Here is an 18,971-nt window from a genome sequence, read left to right as displayed (position 1 = left end):
GATGTATCTGATCTTTTTGTTTTGCCTAAGATATAATTAAGATCTCTCCTGAAGATGCGCATTTTGTGCATTTCAGTTTCTATGTGCGATGAGCCTGATTAATCAGGCTTCTTGAACACACTCAAAAAGAGTCTTAAATTTCTTTCTCATACAAGTTTAACCTTCTATCTGAATTAGCATATTTAAAATGACCTTTTTTATTCACCGGTGACCGCGCTTGGCAGTCTGTGATTTGATTAATGCAAGTTTCTCTCTGATGTTAAACAACCCACACCTCGTCGGAGGCAAGATGACACACCCACCTAGCAGCCGCAAGGGGTCTGTCCTAGGCTTTTCTGTCTTCTTAAAAGAAAAGTTTTTCTTGCCTCCGTCACCCAAGCGTCTTGTTCATGGTGGGGTACTGTTGGTCTCTGTAAATAATGTCGAGTTCCGGTCTAGACCTGCTTGCTCTATTTTGAAAAGTGTCCTGAGATAACTTCTGTTATGAATTGGCGCTATACAAATAAAATTTAATTGAATCATGAAATAAAGCAAAGATGATAATCAGATGAGTCCACAGAAAAGCATACCTTGTTGTTTACCAAATTGTCTCAACAGTTTCCTGTAAGCCAACACCAGGTCTACTTTAAACAAGAGGAAGGCGGCAGCCAGGGCCAGAATAACCAGGGAGGCAGTGAGGCAGAGAGCCACATGCGTGTGGAAGGCACTGTGGTCAGCTGGAAAGAAGAGGGGGGGCGGACAAATATAAACATTCAAATCTTTGAGAACAACAAAATGAGAAGAAAGTAGTACTAGGACAGCTTTCAGGAAGGCTCCATCATGTGGAAATCTCTAGGAAACGTATTCTCAACTCAACTTCATTCTTTACATAAGTTGTAAAATATAAACTAAGCAACATATAACCCTGAAACAAGTCTTTAGACACATGGGAACACATTACACTATGCAGAATTATTTCAGTTTCTTCAGTTAATTCCTCGTGTGCCTTGTATTCCTCAAACTGTTATAATAGACCTTTAGAGAGTGTCTTTTTTTTCTTCTGTTTCTCATTTTGTGTCACTGACACTATCACTGAATTAATGCTGACACACATTTGTCTGGAACACAGATTTAGCCGCAAATAAAATAAGATACACTTTATGGCCTAAAGTATGCAGACGCCTAAACAAAATACAACACATCTCATTCCAAAGCCACAGGCATTAATATTCTGTTATATCAGCGCGCATTCTTCTGGTTTTCAGACTTCCCATCAGATTTCTGATTTCTTTGATTGTGCCCTAACCATGAAAAACCGTCTCATACTCAAAAGCGCACAAAAATATTTGGGCATGGGTGTGTCCACATAGTTTTGGCCATATGGTGTAGCTAGGAGGACAGATAGAGGTGTCAATGCTAAAACTTTTTGTAATTTTAATTTATTAATTAATTTATGAATGTACTTTTAGGAGTTATGCTGATATCTAAGGGATAAAATATCTAATCTGCTTCTTTTTTTTCCCTTTTTTTGTTGTTGCTGAAATTAGATCCAAAATCTACTTATGACATTAATTCAAAACCATTTTGGTTTTCCTTTGGGTTGATATTGAAGCTGCTGATTCCTGCAAATCACAGTTTAACAAAAAAAAAAAAAAGGGGAAATACCTTCTTGAAGCCACATCGAGCCACTTGTCTGTCCAGCTGGGTTTATTACACAGCAAAGAATGGGGACATTCAGTAACTGGCGTGGAACTTTAGGGATGGACAGAGTGGACACGCCATACACCTTGCCATTGTCGTGCTTACTAAAAAGGGACAGTCGGTCAAACAGTGTATCAATCAGTTAATAAATCAGACAATCAAATAAGAATGTACGTCTCAAAGCTGTATTAGTAATATTTAACTATAAGGAGGCAGAAAGATGTTTACAGTTAACAATTTATTGAATGATACCAATGATGCAATCTGTGCTAAAATAAAATTGCCGCTTTGGAATTCTAATAATTGCCTCCTGTTTTTTTTAAACTCAAATGTCAAGTGCTGGTTCCCAGATGTAACAACTGACAACTGCAGCTCCTTGGCTTTCAGCCTAACACAGTGTTTGTTGTTGTTGTTCTGCAGTTAGGCAACGTCAGAGTTTTAGTGTTTGTGTTTTTGTCTTGTTTTGCTTACAGCCCCTTCCATGGCCAAAAAGCAAGGCATGAGGTAGAAACTCACTATTCCCAAGTCTCGGTGAGTCCTTTGTGACTATCAGCGAAGGGAGAGTCAATAGTCCATTGCATTAAAGTCTCAGGATCCTCAATTGAGCCTAAGTAGGCTACACACTTCAGCTCTGCTCTCGCACCTGGTCATCGGTGATAATAAAAAACAAAGCAACTGTCACTCTACACATCTTGGTGTTCGATGGCATTGTCACTGTCAGGTGAAAAACTCTTTTTTTAACGTCAGTGTAATACTTAATACTTAAATTGTAATAATAATTACATAAATTGGTCTGAAAACTTCTAATAAAACTCATTTGGAGCCTTCATATATCCTAAAAAGTTGATTTGATTCATTTCCATTTCAAAGGGAACTTTATTATCAGACATGATCTGATGCCAATTTGGACTGCCATAACTTCAAATAGGCACCATTTAAAGGTTCAGTGTGTAACAATTAGGAGATTGTATTGGCAGAAATGAAATATAATGTTCATGCATATGTTCTATTGTATAATCCCTGAATATAGGAATCGTTATGTTTTTGTTACCTTAGAATGAGCCGTTGTTATCTACAGATGCTGCAGGTCGCTTTCAATAGGGTCTGCCATGTTGACCCGGCAGGTTTGTACAGTAGCCCAGAATCCTTAAAAGATCCTGTTAGTAGGATTTAGTGTTATCTAGCAGTGTAGTTGCAGTTTGCAACTCCCTCGCTTCACCCTCCCCTTTCAAGCATGTAGGAGAAACAGTGGCCACAAAATGCACAAAAACCGCAAACGGCCCTATCTAGAGCCATTGTTGGTTTGTCGGTTCTGGGCTACTGTAGAAACATAACGGCCCAACATGGTGGACTCCATTCGGCACCCTGGAGCATCTGTAGATATAGAAGGCTCATTTTAAGGTAACCAAAAAAAATCTTATTTTCAGGGGATTATACACTAAAATGATTCATTCGTATGAAAATCATATGAATGAATATTATATTTCATTTCTGTCCATAGATCCTTCAGAATGTTACACACACAGCTGAAATGTACAGTGTTGCATTACAACTAGGCAATGCCCACACTCTTTCACTCTCATAGGGAAATTTACTGTTGCCTGTCCTAAATTTTATATATCATGAACTCATACAAACATACAGTATGTGTGACAGTGGTTATCAATTGTGACAGAGTGTTACTTGCCCACTTCAACCACGACCACTTCATTTTGAGGGTACACAATCTCGTGCAGTTGGAAAACTATCGGATCTAAAGACACATAATCAACATCAGAGAAGAATACAATACAACATAATATAATATACTGAAACAGCCATTAGGAAAATCCAAATAATTGATGATATAAATTATCTCCGTGGGGAAGTTACTGTAGCTGTAAAAGTTAAATCAGTCATCAGTTACTCATTCACTTTCACAACACACAACTTTCATGCTGCTCTGGCCTGCTGCAGCTTCTTATCTCATAACATGTAAATCATAAAATACATTTTACAATCCAGCACATGCATTTCACATAAATGGCATTACAAATAATATAGATGATTTAAATAACGAACTAAAGAAGTCTTGATTAGAAAAAAGAGCATGTAACGATCGGGCGAATAAAACAAAAAATCATAATAAAAGAAATAATTCTCCCTCCCACTTCAGGATCATCTGCTGTTCATACCGTCGTCATCAACAGTCAGCTGGACGCTGCGTGCACTGGTGTACTTCCTGCCGTCCAAGCTAATGTCTACCAGGCAGGTGTATTTCCCAGCATCCCCCTTTGAGACTGCAGTGAGTCTCAAGAAGCCATCATTACCCACAGAGAAGGACTCTGGCCGTTCCAATGGGTGGCAGTCCTATACACAGAAACACAGAGTAACTTTATTTTCAAAGTTCCTCACACAAGGCAACAAATTAAAAGCCATTAACAACCAGATTAAAATGAAATAAGGTTAACAGAAGCCAGGAGCAGTGACGACCCCTGACTAAGTGACATATTTTAGGAATATTTCACTTTATTTACAATAATAACAATAGCAGTATAGAACAGCTCATACAGTGAAAAGTGAACACAATAACTGCAGGAGGTTTGAATTTGGATGAATTTTTAGCAGATTATTTCTAACAGCTCACAAATGGGTAGTTAAATTTTTAAAGCCTCAATAATTTACCTTAACAACGTGGGACTGGAGTTTTATAAGATTATTTTAGAAACAGCTAAATAGTGCATTTGTTGGGTACTATAATTTCAGCCACAGCTTAACCCACTGTTTTGTGTGGGATTGATTTGAAATAAATGACAGTGGCACAACAATGGAGCTCTATGGCAGGCTAGAGAGTTATAGATAGAAAAGAGGGATAGGTGGTAACATACTGTAACAGAGGTTTGCACCAATACTATCTCCCTTTCAGGATAATCTGGATGTATTTGTTTAGTTCAGTTGTTGTTGTTTCTTCTCATGTATACATATGTTGTCTGTCTTTATCTACTTGCTTTTGTATAATCCCTAACCCTAACTGGTGTGATTTTCCTGTATGCTGCATTTCCATGGAACGGTTTGGCAGTATGCCCTTTGGTTTTCCTATTGGACAGTTTGTCAAAATCATTACCAGATGTTCTGTACCACCTTCACGTAGACGGCACACGTCATATTTCCGATGTGTACAGGAGCGGACAGTGTTGCATTTATCCAGCTGAACTGGGAGCTAAATAAAGCAAGAAGACATACAAATTGCAGTGAAAAGAGCACATGAATGTCCCAGAGCTGGGTATACCTTCATCCACTGTATGCTCCTTGTGTCATTCAGGCTGAGGATATCTGTCTGTTTGCAATGAAGACCTCCATTGACACCCACAGAGATGGATTTGTTCTCAGGTGGTTCTGGACACCGTCCACTGGACACCGACAGCCCAAACGTCATCCTTAATATTCTAGTCTCATCCCTAAAGAGAAGGAGGCTAACAGTGAGACAGCTGCAGGACAGGCCAACCTGAGCTCCAGTTAACATATATGACCTGATACTGTGCAGATCTCTTTTGGGGAATGATTTGAGAAATTCAGATGAAGTTGCAAGTTTTTCCATTCCATTTCCATTTCCATTTCCATTTCCATGTTGGAACTATTTTTTTGAGGACAATAGCATCCCAGAAACCCACCAGTACTCCCATTTGCTGTATGTTAGCTTGGTTTATATAAATGAGGGCAGGATAAATCTTAAAATAACTCCTCATTATTAACTGTGATTCACAGTTAAACACTAACACAAACGACAGCCCCCAGAAATAAATAATTCAGCTCCACTTTTTGATAAAACAGTTTAAGAGAGTTGTTGCTTCTATTTTATGATTACTTTGTGCCAATCGTGGCGTCGTATTGCCTTACACAGACAGGTGTTTTTGTCTTTTTGCCTACCCTCATTCACATAAATTGTGCAGACAACATATTAGAAACACATTTCTGTACTTGACAAAGCAGCTTTGAGCTCCTTATTTTGTCTTTAGAGAGATTCTATACCTTTTCTCACAGGTGTAGGATCCATTATGAGACATCTGCACAGGTAGGAAGTACAATAACCCGCCCCTGACTTCCACTCCAGCAGGCAGGCTCAGGTTGTTCGTCCCCCTTCTGCTCCAGGTCACGTTGGTGTGAGCATCAGAAGTGATGCACTTCAGCACAAAGAGGTGGCCAACGCTCACATAGTAGGTCTCTGTCTCCCCACTGTGGTCTGGTGTGGCAGTGCAAAGGGAGACCAGTCATTTGACATTCCACTCATCAATTCATCCATTCATTACTTCTGCCTATTTGTTTATTTGTTGTATTTGTAATGTTTGCTAGGGGCACCCATGGAGGCCAGAAATAAACATATTCATCCAGGCATGAGCAATGATAACCAGATTTAACCAAAACACTTACCACTACATATTAAAACAACAGAATTACACATTTTATTTATTGTTGCTTCAGTAAAATGTAGCCTGTTTAATAGTTAAAATCCTCTCTCTTGAAAATTTTATTTTTTTGTACACCTAGGCCACATGACCTGAGAAATTTACTGAGCTAAAGTAACTACTAATAATGTTGGAGGGAATTTCTTTGCTATGCCAGGACCTGCACATACATTGATATGCCAGAAATGAAAGCAGAAGAAAAAAAAAGCATTCTAGCAAACCCGCCCACATTTGCACCAGTTTTCAGTGGAACCTTTGTAATAGGATTCATCATCAACAGAGGGCATTGCACAATGCATAATGACCTGTAGAATATGAGACCCCACTTTGGTTCCCAAGGAAAATCTGCTATTTTTAGGTTCCCAAGGAAAATCTGCTATTTTTAGGTTCCAGCTGGAAACCAACTTTTCAAGGGTTCCAAACCTATTTATATTTGGTCGAAATGCTTGGAAAGTTCACAACTAGGTCTGAAAACCAGAACAGAGCCGGTTCCCTGTTAGTGGAAAAGGCCTAAGAGAGAACTTAATGTTTTGTCTCATAACTTTTGAACAAGAACATTTCCAACATTAACATTTAGAATATCAGAAGAGAATTTAGGGATATTAGAGGACTGTGCAGCATTGGTGGAGGTATGCTCTCTAACTGCTTTAATATGTAGTGATTTACAAGCTGCCTCAATATCTCATGTTTTTCCACTTTCTAAAAATAAAATGGTATAACAGTTGATAATATGAGCAGCTCCACAGTCGTACATCTTGCAAGCACTGATGAGAGAGAAAATAAAGTGTAAAGTGTTTCATTTTTTTAACCTAAACTCCAGTTTAAGTCCAAGACTGGGTACAGCAACAGAGGTTATATTCAACCTTTAGAGGAAAGTCTGTTCGTTCAAAAAGTTTCAAAATTAATCATCAAGTGTCAGGACAATCAACAAACAATAAAAACAGCCAAGAGAGGAAATTCAGAATCCACAGTGAAAACCTCAGAATGACTGTGAACGGTGACACTGACTGCCCACACTCTGTGTGGTGGAATGAATGACTGTTCAGTGGCACTGTTTTAAACCTGATTTTCAACTGTAAAACCATGTACAGCATAGCACACACCTCCCACACCCAACCCTGGAAACTATAATTTTATTTACTTTGGCTATTTTTATCTATCTATTCATTTATCTATTTACCGACCCTTACCAACATGGGGTTGTGGGAGGGTGGTTGGTTCTTTTTCTTTGTTTTGGTTGTTTCTGTCACATATACCGAGCCATGTCCTGCTTGATGTACTGCAGAAAACTCAATGAAAGGATTTGGAAAAAAAGAGGTAGTGTAGGCTTCTGTATGAGCTCTCCTTCCTCATCCTCCTACTCTTCTACTCTCACCGCCACCAGGTGGCGCTACTGCGTCGCATTGTAATGATGCATTCAATCAACACTGGCAGAATGGGAAGAATGAGTGTGTGCCCTTGATACAACTTTAGGCATTATTTGAGGTAACCACACCTTGAATTAAAACAAGATAAAAACAAAGATAATGTTAATACAGCAATACAAATTAGCTGGTTTTGTATTTTTTAATTACAAGTTAATTAAAGTCAGATATACTAGATTAGCTAACTAGCTTGTATGGTATGGGTTTTGTTCACAGTGGGTATTTCTGTAGTTCATTCACCAGCCTGGAGTTCTCATAGCGACATATATATAACGTTATATATATATATAAAAACTAGTAGTCTTAGGGTTATGGATGTTCCTATTGTGACGTGAACGCAGCCTAATACAGGTTCTGATGGCGGGCTTACCAAACCACGGTGAACTAATGTTAAACCACCAAAGTTAGTGGAAAGAAAACAGGCTACAGAAATGTAAAAATGCAGGAAATTAAGAATTTGACAAACATAACTATTTACTAAACACTGAAAATAAGATGAAAGAACATATACTTTTGAGAAGGTTTGGGAGGATGAAAAGAGAGAGACGGCGGGAGTCTGGACTGATGTTAGCTGGCTGCTAGCTGAACTGGCTGCTGCTCTGTGAATGCTTGTTTTCCAAGTTCGCAATAGTAAGTCAGTCCAAAGTACACCAACACCTGGGGTTGATGGGTGGATGCCTCTGCACGGAGCAAGGCAAAGAGCAAACACAAGGTTGTCCGCTAACTTAAACTCAGTTGCCACCTGCTAATGTTTACTGTTAGCTTGACTGTTTGTCTGAGTGTGTGTGTGTGTGTGTGTGTGTGTGAGACTTACAGGCAGGTTACATACATTAATTGTAGTCTTTGTGGTGTATGAACAGGAACGTCATTGGCCTGTGTTGCAGTGGTTACAGTGTTGCACAGTCTTTTCCAAACATTGTTGATCTCATCTCTTAGATTTATGTTTTAAGGTTTGGAGCATGTGTTTGGTATCCATGGCTATATCATATGGTTATACCTTGACAATTGTTGTAAGCCTCTGAGGATGGGAACCAACAATCAATTATTATCATTATTGATTAATCTGCTGATCATTTTCTAGATTAATCAATAGATTGCTCTATAGAATCTCAGAAAGTAGTGAAAAAGTCCAAGGTGATGTCTGTGAATGTCTTGTATTGTCACTCCCAAACTCTTTATTGCAGTCATCCCCTGGTGTTTTCCTTCTGTTTTCAGTAGCTGCTGTTGTAATGCTTTGTTTGTTCACTACATGAACTTTTGGATCAGAGAAAAAGACTTGTTGGCGATGGTGCAGTTCAGGTTTGATAGAGGTGGCAGTAGTTGTAAATTATGTCACATACAAGACATCAACATCCTTTATTGTAGCAGAGTTCACAGTATCTTTCCGTTTCATGATAATCAGGGGCTTTTTGATTTGTCGAGTGATGTGTGTTTTCCTGGATTGCCAGCTTCTGTTCAGAGGAGGAGCTGTGTCTGCCACTTAAAGGGACACTTCACCCATTTGCATTAAGCTTTGTATCGTTAGAAACCCAGTCATATTTTTGAATGGTCGTGCACCATTCCCTCATTTTCCCCTTAAGACGGGAGAAATACAGATTTCAGTGTGCACTTCCTGCTTCACCAAATGAGTGGAAAAATCATCATCTTTGCATCACTGGAAGCAGGAAGTCTCATATCTTTGATAGAGGGGGTGAGACTACAAACACTCTTTTCTCGGTCAAATAGGCACCAAATTCAAAATTTATGTTACATTTCGACTACATATATAACCCACTTTCAATAAAGATTAATGTTTCCACGGGTGAAATGCTTCTTTAAGGTCACAGATGTAAATCTATTATAGGCATAGTTAAATGTTATCAGTGTAATTAGCTTAGCTGAGTTTATTGCTGTCAAACGAGAGGCTGAAGTCTAAATTTGATATTGACCGCCATGTTCTTTAGTACCACATTAAATTATTAAAATAAATTTACTTTGGTTGGATTTTCTGATTGAAATATTTCCGTTCCCTGGCAAGATTTTGTACTCTATCTTAAAGAACCATCTGTGTCTTTCATTTATTTTTTCGTTTATAATACAGTTCCCTCCTTCTTGCTGTAGTACCACATAGTATGTGAGAAAAATAGAGCTCCAAAATGTCCACTCTCCCTAAAGACAACTTGGCCAAGCTGCAGTAAGCTACTGTAGTTGTTTTTAAAGGAAACTAATGAATCTTTCAGCCTCTCATGTAAAACTGGGTTTTATTGTGTAACTTTAGACTGAGTGAGCAATTTCCTTTCTAACACATTGCTGACGTCATTCAGGTAAGGGACTTCCTTAACACACAACCATAAAAGTGTGAATGTCAATGTTTGCCATCTTTGACCTATTTAATTAACAGAGGACGCAGATTGAAAGAACCCACTGACATTGAAGTGGGGACGGGAGTAGATTAAACTAGGTTCATGCTCAATGCAGTGTCCCTGGCAGTTTTCAAAAACATTAATGTCCTCTTGGCCCAAAAATACAGTGTATGGGACAACTCAGGGACGGGAGAAATGAATCATTCCATTTTGCGGCATGAGGTCTACGCTACATTACACACACTTACACATGCTACTCAGAAGTATGGCGTGGCTACATTTTATCTTCTCTGACTCTTTCTCTCAAAATCTCTGAATGAGGGGGTTTCTATGTGTGTAAATATGTAGATAGTAGTGCTGGGCGTCAGGATTTTACTGTCAAAGCAGTTTTATTATCTCTGAGTCTGAATGCAGTATAGAAACAAATGCAACTGAAATGGATGAAATGAAATATTTGTACAGCATTCATTTTTGTTCCCATTTGGAAATTTCCACTGGAATGAAGGCAAAAAGCCTTTATAGCCTTAATAATAATCAATGATCAATTGCAAGTGAAACTGTTAGTAATTTACTGTTATTAGCACTTGTGTCTTTTGTATGTCAGTACTATCCTACTTCATGCAGACATGTTGCTACGGTGTTTCTCTCTCACTAGTTCCCTCTGGATCTCTGGGTTTGGGTGTTTTATAGCTTGTAAATATTTAAATAATTCATTTGATCTACTCCCTCACATTTGGAGTTTTTTTTATTACTTCAAATATACATTATGAAGTTCCTGCCTGTAGAGTTGTTGTGTTTTGGCCAAATATTAATAATGTTCAGAGTGTGTGTATGTAAAACAAAACAGGTTTGCAGTTTGTAGTGATTGATGATGACAGATTTTATTTTTTGGCCATATTGCCCAGCCCTACAATCATCACTGACTGGTGTGCCATTGATTCAGAGCCTCAGCTGTATTGGTGTGTGGTTTGTCACCCTTCAACAAGGTGCAATATTGTGCTAATAGTGCGTTCCAAGGTTGTCTTGTCAGAATAAAACGTCACAGAGCACAATATCAAGAGATTTCATTTATTTTCTACTCTTAACTGTTGGTTCAGTCATTGCTTTCTCACCCGTTAATATTTATCATCAGTTTTAGTGACTAGACCCACTAAAATAACAACTTTGATAATTATGATGTCATTCTGTACTTATTTACTTTGTTATGATATATCTACATGTATACAGGATAATGTACACATGTATACACTTTAAATTTTTTGCCACTCAAAATACATTTTATATTCTATATTTTGGATTTTTTTTGAGCCAATATGATAACCGATAGTTACCTGCTCCTCGTAGCCGACGCCAATAAAATAATTTAATATAAAACAAATAATTTTAATTTTTTTAAAAAGTTCATAACCTGTATTTTATGCACACCACAGAGTAAGAAAGGTGGATGATTATATATTCTGACCTAACTAAATATAACTGACCACACTTCGAAACAACAATTCTGACTCCTCAAATGTTCTTTTTTTTTTAAGTACATCAGAAAACTTCTCGACCATTCTAAAATAAGAATACAGAAATTAATTATCATTATTATGGATGGATAATTTATTGGCTATAATTTGATTAATCAGAATGATATAATTTCCTACTATTGACAGATAATTATCACACATGCCTAATGTATTTTTATTTTTCATCGATTACTTTATGCTTTTCTTGTGTTATTTATTCATTATTATCATATTAGTTATATTATGTTTGGATTACAAACTATTTTAATTACCTATTTTAAGACATTTTATAAATATAAATTTTTTACATATATTTGTGAAAGCTTTAATTCAATCATGTCGCAAACAGCTCATCTTATTATCTGTAATAGAAAATGTATGCTGAAAACAGGCAGTGAATATCTCTTTTGAAGGAAACTCCTTCAACAAGTAATGCTCAGATTTCTCAAGGGCCTGTTTAACAGGTTATAAACAGGAAAGGCAGTGTTGCAACACAAGCCCTGCGCTTGAACTTTTAACTTTCAGTTAACTGTTCAACATGCTCTAAAGAAAGTTTGTGGGTATCAGGTTCATCTGTAATTCTATCTTTACCCGACATGGGCTCAATGGAGTTTTTCCCCCCAACCCGTAGAAGGCTGTGTTGATATTTTGACTGGAAGAATACTGAAACTGAAAGTGCTCAAACTTGAGTGTCAGCAAATAATTGAAAGCAACAATTGGACAAAAGCTTTGTGTTATAAACTTCATGTAAAGCAGCCAGAGTCTGGTTTTAGAAATGAATCATAACAGTAGAAACCTTTCTCAGTCTGAAAATAAAGGGCTCAGAAGAATTTTGATGGTCAGTACTCACAGTGTGCCTCAGCGAATGAGAGAGACAGCAGGGCAACCAGCAAGAAGACCCAGCCTGCCACTGCCATAGTCCTTGTCTGTGGTAAAAGACAGGTCACATTTCACTGAAGTCCTGTGAGATTTCACAGACATGGCTCATGTTCTCAGTCTCTCACAGGTTTCTTGACACATTTCCTGACGGGTGAACTGACTGAATACATTCCTATAAAGGGAAGTGAGAGGTGCAGTTGACACAAGGAAGGCACGTCTGAAACACTCCCAGTAAAGTCCCAGGAAGTTCCACTGATTGGTGTTTATTTGGAATTTAAAGGTGGTGGGTAACATTTAGAAGACTATATTAGCAGCATTTATTATTCATAGGTATGTTTTCATTAGTGTATAATCACTCAAAAATGGTTGTGGTTTTGTTACTTCATGATGAGCTGTTTTTATCTACAGGCTGCGCTGTCAAATGGCTACTACTACAACTTCACTACTACACCACTGAATCCTACTGTTAATCTCTCTGTCAATCTCTCTCGCTCTCTCTATCTCTTTATCTCTATCTCTCTGTCTATCTTACTGTAGTGATTCAGCGTTTTTTGTCATTACAGTACTTTTGCTTTAAATTTGTAGTATGAGTTCTATTCACATATTTTAGTTGTAGTGTTGTTCAGTGAATAATATATACTTCATAGCAGGGAGCAAAATATTTTTTTTTGTCCACAGGCCAAATGGCTTGTGAATGTTCAGACTTTAGCAGCCAATCAGCATATAACATTGCTTTTTGGCTGGTGAGTGAAGCAAACATACCAGCCAGCATTTGGCTGGTGGCCGCTGCCCTGCTTTGAATGTTTCTAATGAAAAGATCTTTTGTTGTTAGTATTTTATTTCAGAATATTCACTGGACTGACTAATCAGTCAGCACTGTTGTCTAGTTAGCCAAGTTAATTTGCGCTTATAACAAAATACATTGCACTGAATTTTATAAAGACATGGATTTACATTGATTTAAAAACTGTCAGTTATAAATTCAGTATTTGGTAAGATAATACCCAAAAGAACAAAGGGAATAATATATTATCAGTGATATACTGTTAAATTAAATAAATTTACACTTACAGTTACACTGACACCATGTATCCATTTATAGAAAACATATTATATTATATATTATATAATTTACCGAAAAGCATGGACGTACTACAGAATACATAAAATATAATAAATATATAATACACTTCCTTAGAGAGCTACAGTGGTAAAGAGCAGACACCGACTGTAATTGCTAATTTTACCTTACCTGGCTGAGTGTTGAGACTTACAGACAGCTGCTTGTTACTTGTAAGAAGCTTAACACGTGCTTGTAGGTTTTCAACCTCCTGTCTTTACAATAATTTATACTGTTCCGCTAACTCCTGCATGAAATTTCCACTCAACTGAAAAAAAGTACCACTTGTCTTGCAGTATAGGTTCGCTGCAATGACTCATACCTATCTCTCAAGGGCCTTGGTTGAGATATAGGCCATGAAACCACATTTGTTCCAGATCTGAAAGTGACAGCTGTATATTGACCCAATGCAATAAAGATTGTATTAGTGTGTTACTGTACCATATACAAGGGTAAATTCAAAATAAATTGGATAGTTGGATTGTTATGATACTTAAAAAGCACTTCTTCCTGGTCTTTACTGATGACCTCACACTGTGGGAATTGATATAAAACCCTTTAAACAAGCATGCCCCCCTCCCTTATAAAGTGATCTCTTTCTTCAAATCTAAGAGTTTTCAGTAAAGTCTGTTTGCACCTGCATTACTACTTTATTATGTACTTTTGACATGAATAGATTTCAAGTCTTGAAAGATAAGTTGCATAGTGTACGGATAATTGGAACCAATTCTGGCCACTGGTAATCTAAAACGTAGAGTAAGACCTATTGACTATTCAGCAGAAATGTAAAGTATATGAAGGTTATGGGTTAACTCACTGGAACCACAACTTCCTTTGCAAATGTCCCATTTATTGACAAAACAAGCTTATATACAATGACCGTCTTCAGGAAATGAATTGAGTTTCCTTTGCCAATTCGGAGGCTTTTGCATACTGCTAAAAACAAAATGCTAAGGGAAACAAAAAACAAAAAGTTGTGCCGTCAATTAAAATGAAAATAATAATTTTTATGAAAAATGCACAGTTTGTCCTAATTTTAAGCCTAACAGCTTTTTCTGCCTTGATGCAGGGTGTTTGTGCCTTTTATAAATAGCATTTAATAAAAATAAATACATTTCTAATAATTGTTTTCTTCCCTCAGCTTTTGCTCTTAAATACCATTAAAGAAATGGCAGTACATTTGAGATAAAATTCACAGTTTGCTGCTTGACCTCTCATGATGTTGTAGACTTTTTGTTTTGTTTTACATATTTACATCTTTTCATCAAACATATGTACATTTCACACATTTTCATTTGGTTTCAACATTCCTTTGTCCACTTTATTCTTCATTTGCCAGGGTATGTCAACAGTTCATGTATTGATGCCGGCAATCTCCGGATAGCCCAGACACTGTGATGATCTGCATATCGGGTGTGAGGTACTGCTGTTGAGTTTTCAAGAAAAGAATCTTCCACCCTTTCTTGACCAGTTACTCTGCCTTCGGCACGTGCCGTATTGTTACAGCATGAAATGTGCTACTTGAGCAGTTACACATTTTGGAAGCTAAAGGAAAAATGTACCTGCTGAGATGAATTTGTAGTACATTTTGGTGCATCTGTGGGGTAACCTTGACTCAACTTTCACAGATTCTGGTGACCACACAGTATTTATGAATTGTCTGTGATTACTACCAGACACATTTGCATCTGAAACCAGCTACTCTCTGGTCCAACAGTTATATAGGATAACCCCCATCATAAGTTCAGCAGGGCAGTCCTCTCAGGGTGTACCACTCTCTTGCCCCTCACTGGCATATGATACCTTATCTCCTTCCAAAACCTGAAGGAAGGGGAGAGGGATGGCGAAAAGTCTGTGTCCTGTCCATCTTTCTCCTCGTCTTCTCTTCTCCTCAAACATGTCCTCCATCTTTGCGTCGGCCTCTGGTACTTCCACCAACACACAGCGCCCTGCTTCGTCCTCAGGTGACGAACTGACTCTGGGAAGAGAGCCAGCTGAGCCGGGGTGATCTCTTCCAACTCAACCAGAACCACCTGTAAAGCAGCGCTTGAATTAGAATTAGGGTGTCTTTTTGTGACAGCGACCTACTGAACTAAATGTTTGTTCTCGTATGAAATATTACAACCTGATGCAACTTTTAAAGAAGTTGTTTGTTTAGAATCAGGACTAGTCCCGAGTCTGTCATGTACATATCAGTGAGCGACTTCTTATTTGTAGCAGGCGCTGACTGTTTCTTTAGCTGGTCAAAAATGACAAATGGACGATGTCTGCAGATCACATCATCTGTCGTTAATTAACAAGAGTATGCTGATAACTAGGACATTGTTGTCTGAATAAAGTGCAAGTCTGTGTCTGTACTCCGTCGAAAGTCCTTTCAGAGTAAAAAGTGATTTTTGTACTTCCCATAACTCCAACAGAATGAGATGTCTGGCATTCAATATTTCACTCATGTCATATCTATAAATTAAGCTTAGAAAGTTCATGTTTGTGAACCAGTCTTTGCATCAGGTAGCTCATGATAAATGGTGTCTCAGATTCAGTAGGCTACATTTGTTGTTATTTCAATGTGACATATACATATTGAATTAAAATTTAGTTCGATATAAGGCGAGTCAGACTCTGTGGAGGCACATATCAACTCCACTAGTGGTAAAAAATAAAACACCCCTAAAAAAACAGGACATGCTTTGTTCATATTTATATATCAAGAGGACAAAAATTAGCATTCATTTGATTAGCATTTCTGATACCTTGATTATTGTAAATCAAGTATTCTACTGATATATTTGATTTATTAAAGATCAATAGTATATATACAATCCAGATCCTTCCTCCACCTCTGGTTAGCCCACCCACAGCCTAACTGCACCAGTGTGTTACCAGTTGAACTTTCCCCTTTGAGGAAGGTGGAGTCTACCGGGTTTGTTGTGAAAGTATTTCCCAGCAGGTCAGATGATTGATTGCGTTATCTCCTGTGATATTTTTCTGCAGAGAAAAAATGGCTGCTAGCTGTTCCACTTCCTTCAGGACTAGTCTCTCACTTAGTCTGCCTGCTGTTTGTTGCTTAGTGGGTCATGTACAGTGAGTTTGTCAGAGCTTGTTTTCTGAGAACAATTTCTGGGATTGATGAGAGCTGTGAGATGAAACTATAAAGTAAATGTGCTGTAAAACCAAGAAAATGGTTTGCTTTGTTTTGGTTTGCATCACATCCATTTCACATTATCAGCGGTTAAATAATTAAGAATTTGCTGTCAAGCATATGCATTAACAAGTCTGTTTTCTCACCTTGAGAGATCCCTCCAGCAGTGCTCTGTGCATTGCTGCCACACACTCCAACTGCTGCCTTGTGTCTTCATAGACTTGTTCACTACCATCAAAAATCGTGTTATTCATCATGCTCTCAGTGTTTTCGCTGCTGTTGTGTTGTTATTGCTACTAGTGCTGCTTGTGTGTCTTTTGCTGGTGAAAGTGGAGGCGGTGTAGATCAGAAGGAGGCGGCGACTGGCTTGTATGTTCTCTTCCACAGAATCCACTACAGCTGCAGGGAGACACAGCGGAGTGTTGTTAATAAAACATGAGTTTAATAGGTGATGAGCCCAAATGTAGCAACACATACAATAAAGGGTATGTTAGTGCACAAACCATAACAATACTAATACTAATAGACCAGTGGTTCCTGACCTGTAGCTCTGCCCCCCCAGGTGTTGCAAGATAGATGTAAGGGGGTTATATACAATAGAGCAGAGAAACATCTTTGTGCTACTCAAAACAAATCAGACTTGCCAATAATCTTTCAGGTGTTTTTTTTAAGCTAAATACAAAACCAAAACTGGTGGTCACAAGTAGACACTGCTTTGTTTTGAGGAGTCACAAGCCAAAAGGTTTAGAACCATTGATTTTGGATTAAAATTAATTGATTTTGGTTTTCTGATAAAAGTCGTGGTTTACCAGATTCATGTCTTAATCATAAATCACTAAACAAAAGTTATTTAGTAACTTGGACAGCAGCCTGGACAGTAAGTCAAAATATGCCACTGGCATTCAGCCAAAACCAATTTTCCCTTCAGTCTACCACTGTTATATAAGTGCTGTTGTAAAGAACCAGTAATTTATTAGTTTATGACTGACAATATAATACTAGTAGTGACAACCTAAGAAAAGGCTCTCCAGATCAACCTTGAAGCTTTAAAGGCGATTTTCAAACAGGGTTTTTTTTTTTTCAGAGCAGAGTGACAGGATTAAAATAAATAATATTTTTTTAATTGAAGACATGTCACCCCCATATTTGAGGCAAATAATATTCTAACATAGGCAACTTACCCTGGCCGGGCAGGCAGTCACGTCCTGGTATGAAGAGTTTGTAGCCGCAGGACTGCTCCAACACTTGAGGCAGCGTTTGAATGGAAAAGGCCTCCACATCTTTGCTGTATCCAGCAGCACAGGGCAGTGGGTAGGCCACATAGGCATCATAAAGCTTATCATCCAAATCTGAAAGGAAATTTAAGAAGAGTTCATTAAGGTGTATTTTTAGGGGTCGTTCTTTTGCCCAGGTGAGGAAATACCATTCAATCTCAGGTTTAAGTGCTTGGAAGAATTGTGTCAGTTAAGCACACATTGTTTATTATGTTTTTTATGTTTTGTTATTTATTCTTACAGTCATGTTGCAAGTACAGATAAAATATTTAATGTAAGACTGGGTAATATGATAATCATGCTTCTTGGGACTCCATGTGCAAAATAATTGAAGATTATTAATATTAAAGGGTTCGGGGTTTACTCTTGTCAAATGAAAAAGGCATAACCTTTAAAAGCAGATTGTGAAGACTTGAAACCACTGGGCTTCAGGCAAAATGTTAAAATGCAGTCCTGAGTGTTAAAAGGTTCTTTAGTTGCATAATCAGTGGATGGCATTTCATCAGAATTACTGCAGGCAGCTCTGGTTAGGTCATTTCCTTTGCTTGCTCTCATTGTTGACACATGGGGTCAGGTATGAGATAGAGCCTAAGGTTCAGCATTGTGTTGTATGTCTGGGTTTTGTGTAAAAGTACTTTTTGTACTTGTGGGCTGACACATTATGGTTACATTATACACTGCATATAATAAAGAGCTCATTACTAATTACATACCTATTGCAAATTATTACCTTTATTTGTATAGAGGACTGGAAACGCTCTCCTGAACGACAGCACAATGTCAACCTTATAAAGGTAGTAGATGATGAAACTGCTGATAAAGAGAACCTTCACACCACAAAGCACCAATCCAATGGGAAGTAGGATGTTGGGATCTGTAGAGGTGAACATACAATTTTAGTGTGTCCTGTGTCAAAAAAGTTATTCAGACTTTTGTGATTCTTGCAATAGTGCCCTTTTCTGGCAGAGCCATCTGACTCCCCAAACACATGGAACAATGGCATAAAAGTACGACTAAAATTGTATTGTATGGCTTATATTGTGAATACAGGGATAAGTTTCAGAGCATTTGTGAATATATAAAAATGTTTTAAATTGGTTGCCTTTTATAATGATTTTGTATAGACAAGGAAAAGACCTGTGTTGTATATTGAGTAGCAA

The 18,971-nt window shown here is 37.8% G+C and overlaps 2 protein-coding genes across 2 annotated transcripts in view; both read right to left on the bottom strand.

The window, feature by feature from the left end:
* The window catches only part of LOC118338726 (interleukin-1 receptor type 1-like), an 18,336-nt gene extending 5,896 nt beyond the window's left edge, over positions 1-12,440 (bottom strand). Inside the window, exons 1-8 of the mRNA XM_035676026.1 lie at positions 12,250-12,440; positions 5,689-5,899; positions 4,949-5,117; positions 3,855-4,029; positions 3,368-3,424; positions 2,197-2,323; positions 1,645-1,784; positions 570-716 (exon numbers count right to left, since the gene is read on the bottom strand). Of these exons, the coding sequence (XP_035531919.1) occupies positions 570-716; positions 1,645-1,784; positions 2,197-2,323; positions 3,368-3,424; positions 3,855-4,029; positions 4,949-5,117; positions 5,689-5,899; positions 12,250-12,316 (1,093 nt within the window). The 5' untranslated portion in view covers positions 12,317-12,440. The remainder of the gene's footprint in view (positions 1-569; positions 717-1,644; positions 1,785-2,196; positions 2,324-3,367; positions 3,425-3,854; positions 4,030-4,948; positions 5,118-5,688; positions 5,900-12,249) is intronic.
* A 1,791-nt stretch (positions 12,441-14,231) lies between these two features.
* On the bottom strand, positions 14,232-18,685 carry LOC118339570 (interleukin-1 receptor type 1-like; the record flags this gene model as incomplete). The annotated part of the gene is given in 5 exon segments (XM_035677275.1): positions 14,232-15,431; positions 16,684-16,820; positions 16,823-16,936; positions 17,719-17,886; positions 18,542-18,685. Coding segments are annotated over 5 exon segments (860 nt in total), but the record flags the coding sequence as incomplete, so codon positions are not given.
* Positions 18,686-18,971: the final 286 nt, after the last annotated feature.

Source organism: Morone saxatilis, unplaced genomic scaffold (assembly GCF_004916995.1).
Source record: "Morone saxatilis isolate NCDOM2014 unplaced genomic scaffold, NCSU_SB_2.0 Contig5, whole genome shotgun sequence".
NCBI lineage: Eukaryota > Metazoa > Chordata > Actinopteri > Moronidae > Morone > Morone saxatilis.
This window is presented reverse-complemented; position numbering and strand designations above follow the sequence as displayed.